The sequence below is a fragment of the Podarcis gaigeae genome (assembly GCF_964106915.1).
Source record: "Podarcis gaigeae genome assembly, chromosome: Z".
In the NCBI taxonomy this organism is placed as follows: domain Eukaryota; kingdom Metazoa; phylum Chordata; class Lepidosauria; order Squamata; family Lacertidae; genus Podarcis; species Podarcis gaigeae.
The window spans coordinates 25,933,351-25,956,840 of record NC_139691.1 but is presented as its reverse complement, the minus strand read 5'-3'; the positions used below and the strand labels follow the sequence as shown (position 1 = coordinate 25,956,840).

Genomic DNA, 23,490 nt, shown 5'->3' with positions numbered 1-23,490 from the left:
CCAGTCATGGCAGACCAGAAGATGTAAATACATTTATTAATTTCATTTCCAAATCTCTCACCACGAAACATCCTCAGGTGATTTAACAATAAAACAGAAACAATAAAAAGTATATAAAAAGACAATTTCAAATCCAATAAGTACAGAATGGGATAACAGTCTCCACATAAAAGGATTGTTGAAGCATTCACAGAACTCACAGGCATTAGACTCTGTCACACAAAGCTTAGATATTTAAATTATAACAAGAAACCTTAACAGACTCACAAAACTGTCTCCCAAAGAGCTGAAATAGTAAGAAGTGGCTGCAAAGCCCATGTTTACAAAGCATTAACTTTACAAAACATGGAAACCACACTGTGAGCACTGGCTTTGCAACCACTTCTTAGAGTGTGATTTCCATATGTTGTAAAGTTATTCCAAGGAATCTTTCATTTTTTTTCTCCTGAAGCATGTTCATCAGCAATATTTTAATACATATTGACACAACCAGCTTTAGCCACTGTTAATTTATTTTCTTATCAGACACATGGTTGTAAGAAAATCTTAGAATCCCCCAAAAAACTGCTATCCTTGTGGATTCTGTCACCCATCAAGGATGAGCTGTAAATTTAGCACATCTTAGGAATGCAAGTGATTTATTGTTCATAATTTCCATCCTAAAACCAACATGACAATCTTAATTCCTTTGTGGTGGGGAAGGTATATGGTAGCGCTGTGGGTGCCTTTTCTACAGCTCAGTGCGCAAGATGCCACTGTTTATATTCAAAACTCTTCTTTTCTTTTCTTTTCTTTTGGAGAAATTCACTAGCTCCCCCCTTGCCTTTTGTTTTTGTTGTTTTAGAAAGCCAGTCTTTTAATAATTTCTTTGGCCACACTATGCTTTCTACTTTATCAAAAGGACTTTGAGAATCGCCCCCTCCCAAAAAGATCCTCCTGTAATTTGCAGAAAAGGAAGATTGATAAATATTACAGAATCAGCCTGGGAGTATTTCCTTTTCTGAATTTTAAAAATTGAATTTTAATAACAAACAGTCTGCAAAAAGAATAACTGAAAGAAAACATAGGTTGGTGTGTTTTTTTTAAGGATAAGTTGTCACAGTTGCAAAGAAGAAGTAATACAGGGTACAGCTCTGTGATTTATGAAGCCAATAATAAGGCATACCAAGAGGAAAAGGAGGTGTGGTCTGAATTAAAACAATTACAAATTTTTATTTTGTAAAAATAAGATTAAAAAGACAACCCATTGTACTGTATTAAATCCAGAAACTCACATAGAGCCTAAGTTTGTTTGTCTGTTACATTGCTCTAAGAATTCATGCCATCATCTGTTTGCAGTGCTTTTTACTCCTGTCATTGTCAGCCTTGGTCCATGTTTTAATTACCCATGCTTACTATGGGGGTGGGACGCGGGTGGCGCTGTGGGTTAAAGCCTCAGCGCCTAGGACTTGCCGATCGAAAGGTCGGCGGTTCGAATCCCCGCTGCGGGGTGCGCTCCCGTTGCTCGGTCCCAGCGCCTGCCAACCTAGCAGTTCGAAAGCACCCCCGGGTGCAAGTAGATAAATAGGGACCGCTTACTGGCGGGAAGGTAAACGGCGTTTCCGTGTGCAGCTCTGGCTCACCAGAGCAGCGATGTCACGCTGGCCACGTGACCCGGAAGTGTCTTCGGACAGCGCTGGCCCCTGGCCTCTTAAGTGAGATGGGCGCACAACCCCAGAGTCTGGCAAGACTGGCCCGTACGGGCAGGGGTACCTTTACCTTTTTTTACTATGGGGGTTGCCTGCCTGTTGGTATTCTTCCGGAAAGTTGCGCTGGAGAGACATTTTTCATATTATCTTAGCAAGTGGTATGAACAGCGCAATGTCAGTAGCATATTTGTGCTTCCGAAACTGCTTGATTGCTTTTTCAATACACATTTGTATTTTAAAGGGGAAACCTGGCAAGGACGGAGAATCTGGTCAACCTGGCTTGCCTGTGAGTCTATTACATTTTTCTTCCTTCTATAATGACCTTTCACAGTTTAAGTTTTTTGAGGATTGATTTCTTCTCTCTCCATCATAGGGTTTGCCTGGAGGTCGTGGTATACCTGGTTTTCCAGGAAGAGATGGAGAGAAAGTGAGTATGTTTTGCAACATGGAAAGCTCATTTTATTTGTTTGTCTGAAGTATTTTCACCCCACTCTGGAGCCAAAAAGAACTCTTCTAGTTGGCTTGCAATCTAAAATAGGCTCCCAAGGTGTGGTCCGGGGATCAGCAGTGGTTTGAAAGTTTTGTTCAGGTAGCTTGCAACAGCATCTCTCCAGAGCGGCTTCAGTGGCTACTTCGTCATTCCCAGGTCCTTGTGGTCTGTGTGGAAGGTTTGTGGGATGGACCAGAAATGACAGAGGGAGGCTCTGCGTTCCTCAGAGGAATAAAGCCATAGCTCACAGAAAGTCAGGGGAAGGTCTCTAGGCTAAGTGGTCTGCCAAAAAGATCCTTGACTATTTTTGAATGGTCTGCAGAGGGCGGAAAGTTTGAGAACCAGTGATATAAAGGGCATGATACAAAATGAAAATTGGTTGATAGGGAGGAGGGGGGAAATGAATCCATTTCTTCGATGCAAAGTTCTTAAAATGGCAAGAAAACGACAGCAGTTCAAGGAGAAGAGGAGGTAAAAGTTACAGTGGTACCTCGGGTTACAGATGCTTCCGGTTACAGACGCCGCTAACCCAGAAATAGTGCTTCAGGCTAAGAACTTTGCTTCAGGATGAGAACAGAAATCGTGCTCCAGCAGCACGGCAGCAGCAGGAGGCCCCATTAGCTAAAGTGGTACCTCAGGTTAAGAACAGTTTCAGGTTAAGAACGGACCTCCGGAACAAATTAAGTTCTTAACCCGGGTTACCGCTGTACTGTGTTCTTAGCGAGCCAATGGAATGGCCCTGCCTCCCTTGGCTCTCTCTGTTTTGACGGAATAGCGTCATCTTAAGGAGACATGCCTTGGTAGCTCAGTCGGTGTTGTGGGTTCAAGCCCCATGTTGGGCAAAAGATTCCTGTATTGCAGGGGGTTGGACTAGATGACCCTTGTGGTCCCTTCCATCTCTATGATTCTGCAGGGGCTTGGTGGAGCTAGTTTCTTAGCAAAGTCAAGTGAGTGGCCCTGCTTCCCTATTAAACTTGCTGAATTTTTTTTTGGCAGGGCAGTAAAGGTGACGCTGGTCTTCCTGGTCCTCCTGGACATGTAAGTTTCTGCCCATTCATTCTGTTTCCTCCCTCCCTTAAGTTCCCCTGTGGCATGTTGATTATGTTCATTTAATTCACTTACTTTTAATGTTTTGTGTTGTAATTGTAAAATGTTACAAAGTGGTATTATACAGTGGTACCTTGGGATGCAGGTGGCGCTGTGGGTTAAAGCCTCAGCGCCTAGGACTTGCCGATCGAAAGGTCGGCGGTTCGAATCCCTGCGGTGGGGTGCGCTCCCACTGCTCGGTCCCAGCGCCTGCCAACCTAGCAGTTCGAAAGCACCTCCGGGTGCAAGTAGATAAATAGGGACCTCTTACCAGTGGGAAGGTAAACGGCGTTTCCGTGTGCGGCTCTGGCTCGCCAGATGCAGCTTTGTCACGCTGGCCACGTGACCCGGAAGTGTCTCCGGACAGCGCTGGCCCCTGGCCTCTTGAGTGAGATGGGCGCACAACCCCAGAGTCTGTCAAGACTGGCCCATACGGGCAGGGGTACCTTTACCTTTACCTTACCTTGGGATGCAAACGGGATCTGTTCCACTTCCTGAATGGAACGTACGCATCCTGAATGGAATGTAAGACACGACGGTGCATCTGTGCATGCGTGGGTCACGTTTTGCCACTTCCGCGCATGTGTGTGATATCATTTTGAGCACCTGCGCATGCGTGAGTGGCGAAACCCGGAAGTAACACACTCCGTTACTTCTGGGTTGCTGCGGAGCTCAACCCGAATGCGCTCAACCTGGAGCACATTCAATCTGAGGTATGACTGTATATTACATCGGCTACCGACACCACCACCCCGCCAAAAAAACCCTTACAAATATATACCAATACACAGCTTTTTTTGAAAATGAGCATGGCCTTAAAATGAATAATACTTATAGATATTTTGAAGATGACCTATTATGTCTTTGCAGGAACCATCCCTTTGTAAATATCTATCCCAGTATGCTAAAAAATGATTCCAGTTTTCACAATACACCATGATCCCCACTGGGGTTTGCTCCCAGCCTCCGTGAAACATGACTAAGTACTAATTTAGCTTGATAGAATCTCTGTCCTTTTCTGTGTGTGTAACTTTCTTTTAATGGAATATTCCAGGCAATTCTAAGGCCAGGTACTGGAACAACGGTGGGACCAAAAGGTAGTAAAGGGTTGCCAGGAATTCCTGGAGACAAAGGAGAACGTGGATATCCAGGCCAACAGGGTCCACCTGGCCTACCAGGTTCACCAGGTAAGACCCCTGAGTGTCTGGAGCATTATGACCAAACACACACAAAGCGACTGATTTGGGTTTGCACCCTGATTTTGTTCTGGATTCGTCCAAATCAGTTGCCCATCATCCCTAGTAGGGATTCTGTTTGTTTGTTTGTTTTGAGATATTTTATAATGTGACACCAGCACTCTCCAACAAGGATCTCACTGCCCTGCTTAAAGGTAAAAACCTGGGATCTACTGGAATCTTCTCACCAAGCCCGTAGTGATAAATCAGACTAGCACAAGTGATTTTAAAGTTGTATTTAAGCTACAGCTACAACAGAACTGACAGAGTAGAGAATACGAAATAAGGAATAAATAACACAAAGGTTCTGACATGTCCTTCTTGCTTTTCTCCTGTGCTTACTTTGACCGCATTCACACCTGACATATAAAGCACTATGTTCCCCAGGCATGCCCAATATGCCTTACTTTACTTCCGCATATGTTGTAACTTCCTAACTGCTTTTCTATGATGTAGTGTCCCCATAATGCAGAGACCCCTTGGTTATAATTATGCTGCATTAGATGCAAAGACACACACCTGCTTTACCTTGGCCTCTCTGATGGTTATGATTATTTATTATTGATGTTATATATCACATGCAGTTTGGCTCTTTTCCTTGTGCGTTGGGCAAAACCAGGGGGTGGAAAGAAAACCCAGAGTTGATTTTAAGTATATTATAATAACCAAAAGGCTTTACACAGAGGTATTTGTAGAAGCCCTCTCACTCCCAAGTTGATATTTTAAAAGGAAACATCACCCACAGGTGTGTTAACTTCTCTCTCTTATACAGCTTGAATTCCTTGTGTTTAGCTGTGAGATTTCACACCTGTACAACCCAAATGCTTTCCATGTGTCTGAAACTCTTACTTGCCAGCCCTTGTTGGGAGTGCCCTTTTTAAATAGTTGCCTCTTGATAGAGCAACTTGCAAAAAAAGATGCTTTGCTTCATTGCCTGCTTAGTTTCCCTTTGCTTCTCTCTAAAAGCATCCTAATTTTGAATTACAAAGATGCTGAGATCTTTTCTCATTGCAGGAATTCCAAGTGTTGGCTCTCCTGGTACTCCTGGTTTTCCCGGTGAGAGAGGACAGAAGGGGGATCAAGGCCTTCCTGGAATCCCAATACCAGGGCCACCTGGAAATGATGGACAACGAGGCTTACCTGGCCCCCCTGGCCCCCCTGGCCCCCCTGGAACTACCATTCCACCCAGTAAGTAATGTTTTTTGTCTATAAATCAGTGGCTAAAATGCTCTTCATTTGAGGAATGGCTAGCTGGGTCTTCAATACACGCAGTCTCAAAGCTTTTAGATGGCTCATGAATTCAATCCCTACCAACTCCAGGTAGGACTGGGAAACGCTCGTGTCTGAAACCCAGGAGAGCTGCTCCCAATCCGTGTAGACAATACTGAGCTAGAAGAACCAGCTTCCTAAGTAGCTTGTCAGTCTTACATGGGTGGATGGAAGATGGAGCAAACTTACTGAGCTTTGGCTCATCTACCCATAAGTTCTCTTAGTTCTTGAACTGCATTTGCTTTTCCTTTCAGTTGACAGACTCTGTGAGCGAGGACCCCCTGGCCTCCCAGGACTCCCAGGAGAACAAGGATTTATGGGGGAGAGAGGCCAGAAAGGTGGGTTCCCACAATGCCATTGATTTTTTTTTACTTGTCTTTCATAGGCTGTGGTCCAAAGAATGGTTTAGGTTCATGTAAGAAAATTCCACTGGTCCAGTCCCAGTTTAACTTCTCTCCACCCACCATCATATCACAGACTTCTCCTGAAATTCCATGTAGTTTCCAAAGAGTTATCCATGTGATTTCTTTGGGTGGGTGGGACTGTTTGACAAAAGCATATCTAAAGCCTTCTGGAGGTCACTAAAGTAGTTTCCTCTAGACATGCTTCAGGATGCACTGATAGGAATTTAGTTATCCAGCGGATAACTAAATGCTCCAATGTAGTTTTTGGCTTTTAAAGGCTATCAAAATACATTAAGAAATGGTTAACAGAAAATCCTATTTAATATTTTAAAAATATGCCATTTTTTTAAAAAAATCTAAGATTAATGCAGAAACAGAATGGAATAGTCATAAATGTGATAAAGGCCAGGAACTTGATTTGCCCCTCCCCCTTTTCATTTTCGTATCCTGTCCACTGTTTTTAGAGCTTATTCCACCACCAAAAGATGTGAATTGGGACAAGCATCAGCAGTTTTAAAGCTTGTTTTGTATGTGGATGTGATGACTGAATGTGGTGGATCTAGGGGAGACATTTTATATCACAGACTGTATCCATTGGCTGTAAAGTTTTGATTGCTGTTTTGTAGTGAGATCTTGCAAGATATCTCAATGTCTACATAAGTATCTAGTGTTTTCTGTTGAACTTTGACTGCTAATTCAGGCTTTCTGCAGGTACGTATTTGTAAGAAACCAGAGCTATTAAGCAGAGTTGTGTTGATCTGTCCTGCAGGGTATTTTACTCACACTTGGAGCAGGGTTTATCTTATTTCAAGGGAAGTGTTGAAGCAGGGAAGGTGGAGTTTGAGACTAAGCTGTACTTAAGGAAACAGTGCATAGTTGTTGTTGTTTTTGTCTTTGAAGCATTTTATTGGCATAGAATTTTATAAACTGCTGTTTCCCCTAGTGTAATTAACTACATCTTCACATACAAAATTTTACAAATACATCAAGTGTCCTTCAAGTGTTTAGAAGAAGCACCATCATAAATAAAATTTTGATGGAGAATAGAAACTTACTGCCAGAGTAAACAGATGAATTGCTGAAAAACAAGATAAGGCCACACAGACAAACAGCATGGAGTTTGGCACACATGGAGGGCTGCTTCACATAGTAGGATTTAACCCACACATTAAAGCAGCCACTCATATTACTCAGCCTTGAATCACATAATACATGGTTGCCAGTGCATAGTTAATTTATTGTGCCTGAGTGCCAGACAGCTATAGCTTTTCCGTGAGTGCACAGACTGCTACTCCAGTTCTTCTCTAATACTTAGGGGTGCATGCTGAATATGTACAAGAAGTCTGCATTTGAATACTTAAATGTACTCATACCCATGGAAAATGATACTCACCTCTTTATTTATGTCTTTGTTTCCAGGTGATAAAGGAGACACCTGTTTTAACTGCATTGGATTTGGCACTTCAGGCCCTCCGGGGGAGAAGGGAGTACCAGGTTTACCTGGAAGCCCAGGTATACAGTGGCTGCTTCCAGCCTTTATCCACCTTTTGATTATTCAGATTTAGGACTATGTTTTGATTTGTTTGCTTTACAGTGATGAACAGCTTTCTAAACAACTGTGTATGTGTATTGGGAAAACCATGACACACTCTATGTGTAGCTAAGGGTTTGCGTGTCGAGGTCCCCAAGCCACCCCTAAATAAATTCACACTTCACACCATAATTTTTGTTTAAGGTTTTTGGCATAATTTTGGCCACAACTTTATTAAAATACAAACAATGTAAGTGGTTGCTTAGGCATTGGTTACGACTATCTGTCCCTGCCCAGGGGCAGAACTGACATCCGCAAGCCTGCGAAGTCAGTAAGGGCAAACATTTTATGGGGAGTAGATGGAGCTGGGTACCAGACCCTCACCTCTCCCCAAATGCTCCCAGGGGCTCTTGCGTGGCCCTATCCCCCTTTACAGCTGAGCCCCTGGATTCCTTTAATGGAATACCCTTGCAGCAACAGCATTGGAGGGGCAGGCACACCCAATCCATACCCCTCCACCAACCATCTTTTTCTAAAACCAATGCCTAACCGCAACCTTACAAGTTGTGACGATTTGCTACGCAGTAGGCAAAAACCAAATGGCACCAGCCAATCAGCCAAATGGGCAAAATTCCTACCAGGCCCCTGCCCCAAAAGCAGACAAGCCCATGACAGGCATAGCAAGGTCAAAATGCAACAAACACCCTAAAATCAGGGAGGGTGGGCCGGTGATCCGATGCATGCAGTGAAAAGAGGAGGCTCAATGCTGCGCGCAGGAAATATATTCAACTCAGGCTGTCACTCAAAATTGGCAACATCAAACTCTCCCCAATCACACTTTGGGCCAACCAAAACCAACTTGCCCAGCAATACGGGGGTGTCTGGTTAACCCCACCACAACCTGTGCTCTCCATGAAGGAGAACACACTTTGTGGGCTTATTTATGGACAAAGCAGGCAAGCTGGTTAATATTCTAGTACATCTGCTCACAGATACCTTTTGGTATTTGAATGTCCCACAGCTTATTTCCTTTTCTTGCGGTAAGTTTGATTGCTAGCAGAAGCAGGACCAATGCTTCCCACATGACATGGTAGTACACCACTGTGGAATCAGACCACCACTAAGGATATCTATGAGATTTTTTCCATCTGAATTTCATCCTGGATTTGGATATTCCAAATCATCTGACCTTGTTTCCAGGGAGGCATGTGTTTTCAGATTGCCTTTCCTCCATTTTTTATATTGGTCAGACGACTGTGCATGCAAAGTACGCCAGTTTTTGGTTTGCATCTTTGCTCTCTCTCTCTCTCTCTCTCTCTCTCTCTCTCCTTTTTTGCACAGATGTGTATTAATTTGATCACAGTTCAAAAAGGAATCTTGAGGTGACAATGCAATTGCACCAGGTCTCCCTTTTTGTGCTGTCATTTAATCAATGCACACCCTGGATTGTGCAACTGGGTTATGCAATCTTCCTTTTCACACTGTGTTTATGTGCATAGGTAGCCTATTAAAAAGGAAAGACGGCAATTGAAATCTGTCAAACTACAAATTCTGAAATAAGTTTTTAACCCCCCCCCCCAGTTTAATTGGAAGGTAGATCATGGGGCAAAGCAGACCAAGAACCACATGCAGTGGAGGGGTTTGGGATCTGCACATCCTTAACTGCCACTAGCCATAAATCATCCCCTGGACTAAATCTAGGAAACAGTAAAATAGCCTTTGTAGTGACTACAATGAGCATTGCATCATTCCCCTGTGAGGTTTTCTGGGAGTCTTCTAACATACTATCCACAAAGAACACTGAACAATTTGCACTGCCCATGTCATGCGTAGGCCGTTTTCTAGCTGCTGTCACTGATTTTTCCCTCCCTCCTTTCATGGTCAGGTTCTATTGGTTTTCCTGGGCCGAAAGGTGATAAAGGAGTCCCTGGCCTTATTGGTAGTGTTGGACCACAAGTAAGCACCATTAATTGCTGTTTGTTGGGAGCATGGGGTTAGAGGGAGAAAGTAGGGGAAAATATGTGCAATCCTAATTACTGCAATAGTTAAAATTCTTTATCTAGGGTCTTCCCGGCCCTCCTGGTTCTCCTGGACGTCCCGGTGCAAAAGGTGATCCAGGTGATGTTCTTGCTTTCCCTGGATTGAAAGGCGAGAAGGGGAACACTGGCTTCCCAGGCCCTCCAGGTCTGCCTGGGTTAGATGGATCTCGTGGACAAGATGGACTGCCGGGTCTTCCTGGGCCCAAGGGGGAGCCAGTAAGTGAATGTGAAACCATTGCACTTCCATTTCGACCAAGTGTAATTTGAGAGTGTTAATTTTATTTAATTTCCTCTGAGCCTGCATCCATATTAGTTAGTCCTTCTTATCTGAATCCTAAGGAAAGTCACTGAAGATTACAAATCTATTTCGCATAGATTTCAAATGAGCTTCGTTCAATCCAAGTGTTCGGGGGGAGGGGAGTTTGGAGTGAGCTACAAACTCATTTTACCAACTTTCTCCTTGTCCTTTTAGGGTGGCATCAGTTTCAAAGGGGACAGGGGACTTCCTGGTGATCCAGGAATTCCTGGTATTCCTGGTGATCGAGGGCCTCCAGGATCTCCTGGATTTGGCCCACAAGGTCCCCCAGGCCAGAAGGGCGTTCAGGGTGTTTCAGGCCGCTCAGGAGCCCCTGGAGGTCCAGGTAAGTTTCTTTGTCTTATTTGACCAAACCATAAAAAGGAATGTTTGCATCATTGGGTCCAACAGGGATCATCCTTGCTAACACTAAAAAAAAAAAAATGAACTCTAAAATGATCAATTTCATGAGATGATCTGTTGTTGCCGCAAAACTTTTTGTAACTCATCATTTAGCTTGTTTAAACCTTGGGGACTTCTTTTAACTTTTGTAGCTGAGTTATCTAAAGATGATGTAAAGATAGTGTCATCAGGTAAGAGAAAGATCAAAGCTGTCTTCTAAAACAATTATATAAACACTTGTACAAAGCCCCGCTTGGGAATTCTAAGAAACCAAAAGAATCAGTGCAGTTTTTAAATCAGTGGTTAGAATCAGTGCAGTTTCAAAAGATTCAGACTGCCATCTTGTTTAAAAATGGTGTCCCAACTGTAAACATTGACAAAAATCTGCTCCTTGATCCATCCTTGGCACCTTAGTTAAAAGGATACAGTGGCAGATAATGGGACAAACTCTTTTCTGCCTGAGACCATGGAGAGTCAGTTGCCAGAGTAGACAATAGCAAATAGTCTGACCTAATGTAAACACAACAACCAGGATGCCTCTAGTCTACATGTGCAGCAGAATGAGTTGCTGGGGTTGCCTGGGCCACTTCTGACCGCATGTGAGAAAGACTATAATAATTTGTCAAAATGCATAACGAACAAACAGCTTTCTGAAAGGTATTGATGATGGTGATAATGAACATGTATGTATTGCCCAATACTACTATTAGTAATAATGATAATTCTTATTAGTATTATTTACATTTATACACTGCCATTAATTTGGTCCTCTGTGCAGTTTACAACATTCAGAAAATATGGGATACAGTTCAAAGGAAAAAAAGCTATAAAAGCAATTGCAAAAAATATAAATCAGCACATAAGCTATCTAAAAGCCAGCAGAAACACAGTAATATAAAATCAACTTAGAATCAGTAATTTAAATGTCATAACACCAGTAATATTGCTTTGAATTTTGTTTGGTTGCTTGTCTCTAGCATTTTTGTCTTATCTTGCTATGGCTGTATGCTAATGCAATAAAGGTTTGATTGATATTGGAACTTAGAATCAGCATAAAACCTATAATGGGGAAATAATTTGGTACAATAAGTTAAATACCAGAAATGTATGTCTGTTGTAAATTAAAAGACCTGGGAGAATTTGTGGTGATGATATGATGTGTAACCTGTAGATGAGATTCAGACCATCGACGGGGGTAAAATGAACCTAATTCATGCACTGTCAGCATCCGTGTGAGTCTGCTAATGAAGGAAGGAAGTGCACAGTGGGAAAATGTGGCTCCTTCCCACTCCAACATTACCCCAGGCTGGTGCCTAGAGACATCAGTTTGGGAAGTAACTTTAGAAAGCCTTAAGCAACCTAAGTCCTGTATACTTGAAGGACCAACTGCCTGAACTCTTATATTCCAGCTCAATCACTGAGATAATCTGTAGGAGCATCGCTGGTTGTCCCATGAGTCAGTGAGGTTGATTTGACAATATGAAACTGAGCCTTCATTGTTAATAGCCCAGTCCTGTGGAATGCTCTTGCAATAGATATCTATCAGGTGTTGTTGGTTTTGATTTATAATTGTTTGCTATTATACATCTACCGCTAGGGCCCAAAGGGGAACCTGGACAAACTATCACAGAAACAGGATCTCCAGGTAACCCAGGCCCCCCAGGCAGAGATGGTGAAGTTGGCCTTCCAGGTAAATAAATTTGTTGTTTTTCCAAGTGAAATACTATTATTTACATTTTTGTAGTGGTTTTTTTTCCCCTAATTCAATTGTTCCTGTTTGCAGGTGATCCTGGCCAGCCAGGGGCACCTGGATTGCCAGGCATCCCAGGCTCAAAAGGGGATCCAGGATTACCTGGCATTGGACTTCCAGGCCCACCAGGAGCCAAAGGTTTGTCTCGGTCATATTCTATGATGCCAGGGTGGTGTGCTGGCAAGATGTCTATAGTTAGTCTGTGGAGAGATGGGTTTAAAACTTTGCCCAGCCACAAAGCTCCCTGGATGACCCTGGACCGCTCACTATCTCCCAGCAATAACCTACCTTCTTGTGATGATGAAAGAGGTCCTGCTACACAGGCCACCCTGGACTCTCCAGAAGAAATTGCTTTTGGACCATAGACGTCAGAAAAACCTGATACTCCCCTGTAGGGTTAAAAAAATCAAATCTGTCTGCTACAGTAGTCATGTGTTTTATTTTTAATTGGTGTGTTTGTATTTTTGTGGAAATTCTGGCCTCTCAGAAAGGAAATGAGAGAAGGTTTAGAAAAAGTTGGGATTTATCGTTATCTGCCCCACAACAACTTGTCTAAATCCATGTTTTAGATATAAATTGCTGGTTAATCATATCTGATTGGTTCTGTTTGGAGATAACAGCAGAATCAGGATATGGGAGAGAATCCCATCATATGAAAGGACTGAGCAAGAAGATCCTAAGAACACAAGAGCCCCGCTGGATCAGACCAAAGGCCCATCTTGGTCCAGCATTGTGTTTATCAGAGTGGCCAATCTGCTGCCCCAATGGGAAGCCTGTAAACTGTAAATAAGGGCAATAGTGCTCTCCAGCTGCTCTTCCCCAGTGACTGGTACTCAGAGGCATCTTGCCTTATTAATCCATCTGCAATGTCAAAACTTTAGCAGTCAGTTTGATTTGAAACAAATTGTGTTAACAAACGGCAAAAACAGAAGCTTGCAGAATGCCTTTTGAAGATTGCTGATGCTTCGTGGTAGTGAGCTCCAAACCCTCTTCTTTGTTCTTTTAGGATATCCTGGGTTGCCAGGCCTTCCTGGTGTACCAGGAAACCCTGGAAGAGCAGGTCAGGATGGACCTCCTGGACTTCCTGGATTAGCAGGACAGAAGGTCTGTAAATGGGTTCTCTCCATTTGCTTGGGATGTTATGAAGAACTATTGCATGCAATAAAAACAGTGGGGTTGGACTTTTCTGACAGTGCAAGCGTGGTCAAACCTCCTGGTCCTATAAGTTACATTCATAATGCTTATATGGTTAAGTACTAAAATATTGTTTGTTTGCTCCTGCCCAAGGTATGATAGGGGATTAGTGGTTGGAGTCTTCAGTACTGCCTCCAGTTAATGGGAGTTTAGAATTAACTAACAGGCACTTGGGTACCAAGTGGGAACCTCACAAATGCTAAAGGTGTCCAACACAAAATTCCTATGCCTCTTTCTCTGTAATTTACTATGCATTACCCACTCAAGACAAACTACTGTGCTGGCAAATATATATAATACACTTGTGTAAAAGAAAAAGTTATAGCCGTGCACTTTTTCTTCTTCTTCCCCATAATAGTGAAAGGGGAAGCACAAAACCTCATTCTGCTAGATCAAAATTCAGATTTGGACCCTGAATAAAATTGGACGGCCTCTGAAGTGTTTCAGATCAAATAATGCTCTTTCCAAAGTATTGAATTAGGGTCTGAATCAAATCTTGTGGTCAGTGCATACCCTTAGTTTGTACTATTAACCACAGTTTAGAATGTTAAACCATAGTTTGAACTTACAGAAATATTGCAACAAAGTATGGTTTAGACCTGTTTGTCTGCTTTCCTTTCCCATCTACTCAGCACTCATATTTCTGTTGTTCAGCAATAACTATTAATATAATTTATTAATTTAGACATCATAAAAGCCACAATGATAAAAAGTGATGGTTTGGAAAACTCACTTTGAAGCATGGGCTCTAGTTTCTGGCTTTCGGGCCAATTGCAAACCATAGTTTGCTAATTCGAACATAATGTGAGAATGTGGTTAAGCTACATTAATTGTTGCTTGGTGTGATAGCTGAATTATCAAGTCAAATGTATACTTATACCCCATTTCAGTAGTTACTGTAGTCAAGATGGGTTCACAATAAATATAAAAGCCACAGGAACAAAGCAAGAATGTTCTGAGTTATTGTTTGACTCTCTTTCTTATGTTGCAAGGGGGACCGTGGTTTTGGTGTTCCAGGACCAGCTGGGCCACCTGGGCCACCGGGTTTCAAAGGAGCACAAGGTCCCAAAGGTGATTTCGGCTTTCCAGGAAACCCTGGCCTTCCAGGACGGATAGGTTTTGATGGAACTCCAGGGCCTAAAGGTACAGATACTGCTAACTTTATGCTACCAGTCAGTGCAGACAATATTGAACTAGATGGGCCAGTGATTAGACTGTATCAGGCAGCTTCCTGTGTTCCTGTGCTTATGGAGTGTTGTGCTCATAAGCACTTATGTCCGGTCTTTGTTAAGATAGATCAACTCAATGCCATCTGTGGTTAAGTAAGCTTAATCAGGGTTTGATGTGATAGGTAACCTGACAAACCTTGGTTTACAGTTCCCTAAGTTACCTGTATTGGAAACAGTGGTTTTGGAAACCCTGGGTTGTGCTACCTATGACTTGGCATATCTTAAATTGAGAAACTGTAATTTGATTTGTTGGATTTTTCTTTCCAGGTGACCCGGGGCCACGTGGCCAACCTGGTTTACCAGGACCTCCAGGGATTCCAGGGATTGGCGGCCAAGGCCCACCTGGGGCTCCAGGGCCTCCAGGACCTGTGGGTCCACCAGGTAGGTCTCACAACAACTGGCCTGTAAATGGCATGATCCCAAATCCAACACATCAGAGTAGAAAATGAGGAAATTCAGACTGACCATCCATTTGACTTTCTTCCATTATTCCCTTCCATATATAGCCTAGAGTTTTCCCAAACTTTTTGTTGCACTGAACAGGCTGAAGCAAGCCCTAAAATAATCAATATGCTTATTTGCCATTTGGGCTGCTTTAGAATAGCTGGTCCATACTTACACGAAGCAAAATTATCCCACAGAACATTAGTAGTTCCTAGCTGGACTCAAGAGGCTTAAACTCTTCATTGTACCAGTGCAGATCTGGAAAGAACTGTTACCTTAGATCACAGTCACCTGCTTCCTGACTTCCGGTTGTGAAATTTGTTCAACAAAGCTTTTTGTATTTTATGAATGAATGAAGAAGATTCTGGACCCTGATTTTAGGTGAATTCTCAATGCGGGATTCAAATGATGGTGTGCCCTTAACATATAAATTATTATAATAAAACTCCTGTCCACAGAAAGCTAGCAGGTAATGGGGAAAACCGTTCTAGCTCAGCCTTCTCCCTAACCTACCTACTTCTATGCAGACTTTTTAAAAAGGAACACTCCATCCTGTAAGCATCACAACTACAGTCTGAAGTCGCACAGTCTAAACATAGGCTGAACCACAGTGAAGTGAGTGAAATACGGTGCTTAAAAGACTTACAAGCATTACCCCTTCTTCTTAGAGGGCAATTGACTGGTGTACTGAAGGAAATTTAAGTCCAGCTATATGGAGTGTCATCACAAGGACATTGGGTTGCAGTCAACGTAACTTCTACTCAGAGTACACAGAAGCTAGTCATGGCCATTGGGTCTACTCTGACTAGGACCAGCATGCGATATACAAACCATTGTTACTGTGGCACAAAATCAGACTGCAGACTCAGTGATGTGGGAGTAAGCCCCATTGAACTCAGTGGGACTAACTTCTGAGTACATATCTTCAAGCAGAGACTGGGCAGCTAAGTTGTTCTTGATGCTCTTGTGCTTATTTCCCTGCACTGAGCAGGAGGTTGAACAATATAAGATTACAAAGTTCTCACCAACTCTATGAATCTATGGCAGAGCTTTCATGATGGTGACACACTTTTTAGACAATCATCATTTTGTGACACAGTAATTCAGTTTTACTAGTAAACTGGAGGTTAAACTAACCCATTTCCAGTCCCGGGAGGAGCTCAGGGAGCTTTTGTGTGATGCACGTATGCACAGCAGCCAACAAAAAATGTGTCACAACACAGAGTTTGGAAGCTCTGATCTATGGCTATATCCACACTATACATTTTAAGTATTGTTATACCACTTTACAGGTCATGACTTCCCTCAAGAACTGTAGTTAGGAGACTTGTTAGAGCTACAATTCCCATGGGATGGGGGATTAATTATTAAACTACCCTGGGAGCTATTGCTCTGTGAGGGGAATAGGGGTCTCCTAACAATAGGGGTCTCTCAGTACCCATAACAAACTATGTTTCCCATGGTTCTTTGGGGAAAGCCATGGCTGTTAAAGTGGTATAAATGTATGGAGCTGATGTTGTCATAAATGTATGGTTCTGATGCTGTTATTCCACTATCAGTCTCTAACTGTACCTTGAGACAGGTGAAATTATTGGCCTACATCAAATTTCTGCCTACCATGGACATAATTTGCTTCACCTTTTATGGTGTCTGTAGATTATCCTTCCCCTCTTCTGTATGTATAGTTACCTCACATTTAGAAATATTTTTAATGTCTATGACATGTGTATAAGATATGCTTATATTTGGGTTTGTTTCACAAACGTGTAATCCATTGTAAGGTGAAAGCATTGTTTCTCTCCCTATCATTTCCCTGAGTCGGAATTCTGTTTTTCCTGTCAGGATTATCTCAGGGGGTGTTGCAGGGCCACACCGCTGGATTTGTGGACAAAGATGGCCTTCTGTAGAGGTGCCCTTTGCCTCCACACAGGTCACAAAATAGAAAAGGGGGGGGGGCAGAGAGGAGAGCTGCCAATACAGTACAAGGAAAAGAAGAGAGCCAGACACTGTACACAGGAGTATAGCTTCCTCTTAACAGCAAGCCCAGGTGGCGAGTGCCAGCCAGTTATGTTTCTGAAACAGGACCGCTGAGAAACAAGAGGGAGCTATCAGCATGCTTTGGGGGAACTTGAAGGTTTTCAGGAATACAACTGATCTTTAGAAATAAGAACCTAATAAGAGGAAACATCCCTCTACCCAAAGCAGCCTGAGGGCTGAGCCTGTTCAGTGGTGATTGAATGCAGAATGTCTATTGAACCAGAAGGGAAATAAGCAGAAAGTAGTAGGGGGAGGTCATATATATAATATAAATAATAATAATAATAATTTATTATTTATACCCCACCCATCTGGCTGGGCCTCCCCAGCCACTCTGGGCGGCTTCCATAAAAACAAAAAATACAGTAAAATATCACATGTTAAAAACTTCCCTGAACAGGGCTGCCTTCAGATGTCTTCTGAATGTCAGGTAGTTGTTTATCGCTTTGACATCTGCTGGAAGGGCGTTCCACAGGGTGGGCGCCACTACCGAGAAGGCCCTCTGCCTGGTTCCCTGTAGCTTTGCTTCTCGCAATGAGGGAACCGCCAGAAGGCCCTCGGCGCTGGACCTCAGCGTCCGGGCAGACTGATGGGGGTGGAGATGCTCCTTCAGGTATACTGGACCGAGGCCGTTTAGGGCTTTAAAGGTCAGCACCAACACTTTGAATTGTGCTCGGAAACATACTGGGAGCCAATGTAGGTCTTTCAAGACTGGTGTTATATGGTCTCGGCGGCCGCTCCCAGTCACCAGTCTAGCTGCCGCATTCTGGGTTAGTTGTAGTTTCCGAGTCACCTTCAAAGGTAGCCCCACGTAGAGTGCATTGCAGTAGTCCAAGCGGGAGATAACCAGAGCATGCACCACTCTGGCGAGACAGTCCGCAGGCAGATAGGGTCTCAGCCTACATACCAGATGGAGCTGGTACACAGCTGCCCTGGACACAGATTTGACCTGTGCCTCCATGGACAGCTATGAGTCCAAAATGACTCCCAGGCTGCGCACCTGGTCCTTCAGGGGCACAGTTACCCCATTCAGGACCAGGGAATTCTCCACACCTGCCCGCCTCCTGTCCCCCAGAAACAGTACTTCTGTCTTGTCAGGATTCAACCTCAATCTGTTAGCCGCCATCCATCCTCCAACCGCCTCCAGGCACTCACACAGGACCTTCACTGCCCTCACTGGTTCTGATTTAAAAGAGAGGTAGAGCTGGGTATCATCTGCATACTGATGAACACCCAGCCCAAATCCCCTGATGATCTCTCCCAGCGGCTGCATGTAAATGTTGAAAAGCATGGGGGAGAGGACAGAACCCTGAGGCACCCCACAAGTGAGAGCCCAGGGGTCTGAACACTCATCCCCCACCACCACTTCCTGAACACGGCCCAAGAGGAAGGAGCGGAACCACTATAGGACAGTGCCCCCAGCTCCCAGCCCCTCAAGACGGTCCAGAAGGATGTTATCGTCGATGGTATCAAACGCCGCTGAGAGATCCAGCAGAACTAGGAAACAGCTCTCACCTTTGTCCCTAGCCCGCCGGAGATCATCAACCAGTGCGACCAAGGCAGTTTCAGTCCCACGATGAGGCCTGAATCCCGACTGGAAGGGATCCAAATGGTCCGCTTCTTCCAGGCGTGCCTGGAGTTGTTCGGCAACCGCTCGCTCTATCACCTTGCCCAAGAATGGAAGATTTGAGACTGGGCGATAGTTGGCCATTGTGGCCGCATCTAAAGATGGTTTTTTAAGAAGCGGTTTAATAACTGCCTCTTTCAGTGGGTCTGGGAAGGCTCCCTCACGGAGGGAAGCATTCACCACCCCACGAAGCCCATTGCACAGTCCTTCCCGGCTAGCTTTTATAAGCCAGGAAGGGCAAGGATCCAGGAGACAGGTGGTCGGTTTCACTCGTCCAAGCAGCCTGTCCACATCCTCGGAGGTAACAGATTGGAATTGATCCCACTCAACTTGACTAGACAGAACTCTAGCACTCTCCCGCCCTGGCCCTGCTCCCACGGTGGAATCTACTTCTTCCCGAATCTGAGCGATTTTATCTGCGATTTTATCTGCTCAAGTCATGCCCTGCTTGGGGAGAATGGTTGACTGGAACTTCCTTTGGGAGGGAAGAAACACTAACATTTTGGCTTCAGGCCCCACTTTTCCTTTGTTAGTTACACCCAGTATGTTTGGAATCAGGATCTTGTTCAGGTGCGTGCGTAACAACAGCAGCAACCAAACTCCGCCTTTCATCTTTTGTAATTACCGTATTTTTCGCCCTATAGGACGCACTTTTTCCCCTCCAAAAATGAAGGGGAAATGTGTGTGCGTCCTATGGGGCGAATGCAGGCTTTCGCTGAAGCCTGGAGAGCGAGAGGGGTCCGTGCGCACCGACCCCTCTTGCTCTCCAGGCTTTGCGCAGCTCTCCGCAAGCAGCGGGAGCCCATCGCTGGGCTCCCACTGCTTGCGGAGAGTTGCCTGCATGCTGAAGCCTGCGCATGCTGAGCTCAGCGCGCCCAGGCTTTGCGGACCTCTCCGCAAGCAGCGGGAGCCCGGCGCTGGGCTCCCACGGCTTGCAGAGAGCTGCTTGTTTGGGGGCTGGGGTCGGAGGAAGCTCGGGCTTCCCCCGCCCCAGCCCCGTGCCTGGGGGAAAAACCATTTCCCCCCCTTTATTTCCCCCCCCCTAAAAACTAGGTGCGCCTTATGGGACGGTGCGTCCTATAGGGCGAAAAATACGGTACTTTGCTGCAGAGGCCACATCCACACCATACATTTAAAACAATATCCTTCCACTTTAAATAGTCATGGATTCCCCACCACAAACAAACAACTTTGGAGACAATAGTTTGTTAAGGATGCTGAGTTTTGTTTGGAGACCCCTCACCAAGCTATTCCCATCATAGAGCTACAGTTCCCAAAGTTCTCAGGGAAGAGGGATTGGTGATTGAACCACTTGTAGCTCCTTGAGGGGAATAGGGGTCTCATAGCAACTTTGAGGGCCGTTAGCAAACTCCAGTTCCCAGGATCATTCCTTGGGAGAAGCAGTGTTAAAGTGGAACAATACAGCTTTAAATGTAAGGTGTGGTTGTGGGATACTAGAGACAGGGATTATTATTATTTATTAAATTTATGTATCACCCTTCAGCCAAAGATCACAGCGTGGGATTGGCTGTGCTTATTACAGTGCCCCTGAAGATCCTAATTCAAAGTAAAGGTAAAGGTAAAGGTACCCCTGCCCGTACGGGCCAGTCTTGCCAGACTCTGGGGTTGGTGCGCCCATCTCACTCAAGAGGCCAGGGGCCAGCGCTGTCCGGAGACACTTCTGGGTCACGTGGCCAGCGTGACATCGCTGCTCTGGCCAGAGCCAGAGCCAGAGCCGCACACGGAAACGCCGTTTACCTTCCCGCTAGTAAGCGGTCCCTATTTATCTACTTGCACCCAGGGGTGCTTTCGAACTGCTAGGTTGGCAGGCGCTGGGACCGAACGACGGGAGCGCACCCCGCCGCAGGGATTCGAACCGCCGACCTTTCGATTGGCAAGCCCTAGGCGCTGAGGTTTTACCCACAGCGCCACTCCTGTATACCTGGAGGTCTCCTCTTTTCCTTGTATATGTGGTCCCAACAATCCCTATGATGGTAGCACCTCTTTTTCAGGTTGCTCCTAGCACAGGAATAATTGCAGCTTTGTATACACTACCCAGATGCCATGCTAATGACATCTCTATGAAGGCCCAGCCAGGAGCCCAGCACACCTCCTGAGGCAGCCTGCATGGGCCTTGCAACTGAACAGGCCCTGAATCTGCACTGCAATAAACCACAATTGAAATGTTTGTTGTTCTTAATTAAAATAAAATATGAGCCACACTTTTAGCTACAAACTGCTTTAAGTACATGTTTTGGTCCTTGTGGCACACACCTTCTTTGCTGTGTTGCATGACTGCTCATCCACCTCATGTTGATTTTAGAGATTGTTTACACCAATATTTTGCAAAAACATGAGCTGGAATATGTATTTCAAGAAAATCCATGCCTTGGGGTCTAAGTGTTCTGCATGATCACAAGCTTATTGCGAAACAGCCATTCCAACAACCATCCAGCATCACATTCTTAATGGCTTTCATTTAAAAGGAGGGGGAAAACTCCCATAAATGTCTAGCATTCATGGCAGAGGAGAGATGAGACTAAAAAGGCCTAAGTAGCACCTGCAAATGGTTCAGTTACAGTGGAGGATGTCTTAAGGAGAGACCCATAGTCGCTGCACAGTAGACTTTTGAGAGATCATCAGGTAGCTGAGCTGCTGGCAGTCTTGGCAGGGCATTTGGCCTCATAGGCCAAGGATAAGAACCCTCTGAATCTGGGACACAGGTAAATCTGTCCTGCATTAGGACCAGAGATGACATACTGGGAAAACGATATTTTTAGGCCTAAGGGTGAGGAATCCAAACCTTCCCCACACCTTGTATGTGACATCAGGTGTGGGGTCGGTAGTGATGCAGTTGGGTTGCCTCTTTGTGGAGCCAATCGCTGCAGAAAGTAGGGTTGAACTCCACGTTCAGTCCTTGCTTGGTTACCATTTCCACCCGACACCCATTTCCACCCCAGCCTCATGGGCCAACTTTGATAGACAGGCAGGACCATTCACCTGTCAATCACCTGGTGTCATTTTGCAATCAGGTGATTAGCAGATAGGTGGTCCAGTCCTCCTGCCAAAGTTAGCCTGCAGGATGGGAGGAGATAAAGATCTGTCTCATTGGGCAGAAAAGGTTCTCCACACCTGTTCTAAGCATTGGCTAAATCCCTGAAATGAAGCAGAACATTTGGGAAAGATTCTGCCAGAAATCAGCCATTGAGGAAGGCCAGTAGAAACTGGCAAGAAGCGAATAGACAGCACATGACAGTAAGAAAATTCCCAGAGTTCCCCGACAAGAGGGACTGGTTGCTAAATCATTCTGAGAATTGTAGCCTTTGGGGGAAGAAATATCTCTCTCCTAACAGCTCTCAGCAACCTTTACAGACCCTGGATTCCTTGGAGGAATGTGAGGTGCAGATGTGACCCACGACTCTTTGGGGACCTCACTTACCTCTTCAAGAAATCAAATCAAAAAGAATTTGACTAGTTCCATTGACTATAGTATTTAGAATTACTGAATCATGGCCTTGAGTGATTACATCGTTAAGAAGCACTCCAGTGTTTTTTCTCAGGGAATGGATCTGTCAAGAGCTGTCCAGATTCCTTGTCCCATTTTAATGCCCCCTCCACACAACATGCCGTAGCTTCTCAAGTGAATCTCTGCATGTAACACTGCTTTGAATGAACATGTATTCACACATTGCTTGGGCTCCTATACCACCTGTTTGCCAGGCGCTGAGTTTTGCCCATTATATAATTCAGGGAGGGAGAGCCTAGAGCTCTTCAGATTTAGTGTTGGACTACAGTTCCTATAAGCCCTAGCCAGTATGGCCAAGAATGATGGGAGTTGTAGACCAACATCTGCAGGGCCACAGCTTCTTCCACCCTTGATGATGAATTTTTGCTCTACAAGCATGAATTTTCCTTCGCATGCCCATTCTACCTGCCTTTCTCAAAACATATTTATGGTTCATTTTTCATTCTCCCATACCACTGTAACTACAGCTGTTCTTGTTAGCCTGATGGAATGCTGTGCATGACTAGAGCTTGTACTAACAAATCAGCATTTAACTATCTTCGTTTGTTGTGATGTCATGTTCGTTCTTTTGAGTTCATTTCTCTCCATATAGCCTTAACATTAGGTTGGAATAACGTTAAAACAATCTTGGTTGCAATGAAACTTGAGCCAGTCTCCTTGGTTCACGTTTTCCTTTGTGTGTGTCACCATTTATTCAATTCCCACCCCACCCCTCTGTTGAAGAACAAAATCATTCCAGCAAATTAGCACATTGCAATAGCTGTGGTATCACTTTGGAAAGAAGAAAAGCCAAAATGTATAGATGCTAGGATTTAATTCCATTATATAAATGGATCAAAAGCTTGCCTTTTCACTGGAATTTTTCTATATTAAAAATACGTTGACTTTCTCCACATGTGGTAGTTACCACCCATTGGAAAACGTTTCAATCAAGTCTGTTCAAAGTCTAGTCTCTTTGGTGTTGACATTGCATAGCCTGGCATTGTGCTTGGGTTAGGTAACATGCTTTGCAGTCCACAACCCATTTACTCAATGGTTGTTCTGTCCTGTTGGCGAGTTATGGATTGCAACCTTTTGTATAGGGTTTGTTTGGTTTTCTTGGTCTAACACCGATGTGCTTCCTTTTGTATCCTAACCCTAATGGCATTCTCGCAACCCCCTTACTGCTTCCTGTGCCGCAACCTCCTGATGAGTTCTTACTATGCTGGGTTTGCAACTTCTCAGGTTCATCAGGTACTGTGGTT

General features: G+C 44.4%; 1 protein-coding gene across 2 annotated transcripts in view; it reads left to right on the top strand.

The window, feature by feature from the left end:
- COL4A5 (collagen type IV alpha 5 chain) overlaps positions 1-23,490 on the top strand; it is a 135,163-nt gene that overhangs the window by 71,894 nt on the left and 39,779 nt on the right. Inside the window, exons 16-30 of one of the 2 annotated variants that reach the window (XM_083722024.1) lie at positions 1,930-1,974; positions 2,062-2,115; positions 3,175-3,216; positions 4,319-4,451; positions 5,514-5,687; positions 6,023-6,106; positions 7,592-7,684; positions 9,589-9,659; positions 9,767-9,958; positions 10,215-10,383; positions 12,037-12,129; positions 12,223-12,327; positions 13,196-13,293; positions 14,376-14,526; positions 14,880-14,993. In XM_083722024.1, coding sequence (XP_083578150.1) covers positions 1,930-1,974; positions 2,062-2,115; positions 3,175-3,216; positions 4,319-4,451; positions 5,514-5,687; positions 6,023-6,106; positions 7,592-7,684; positions 9,589-9,659; positions 9,767-9,958; positions 10,215-10,383; positions 12,037-12,129; positions 12,223-12,327; positions 13,196-13,293; positions 14,376-14,526; positions 14,880-14,993 — 1,618 coding nt within the window. The remainder of the gene's footprint in view (positions 1-1,929; positions 1,975-2,061; positions 2,116-3,174; positions 3,217-4,318; positions 4,452-5,513; positions 5,688-6,022; positions 6,107-7,591; positions 7,685-9,588; positions 9,660-9,766; positions 9,959-10,214; positions 10,384-12,036; positions 12,130-12,222; positions 12,328-13,195; positions 13,294-14,375; positions 14,527-14,879; positions 14,994-23,490) is intronic. The other variant, XM_083722025.1, reaches the window with a different exon arrangement.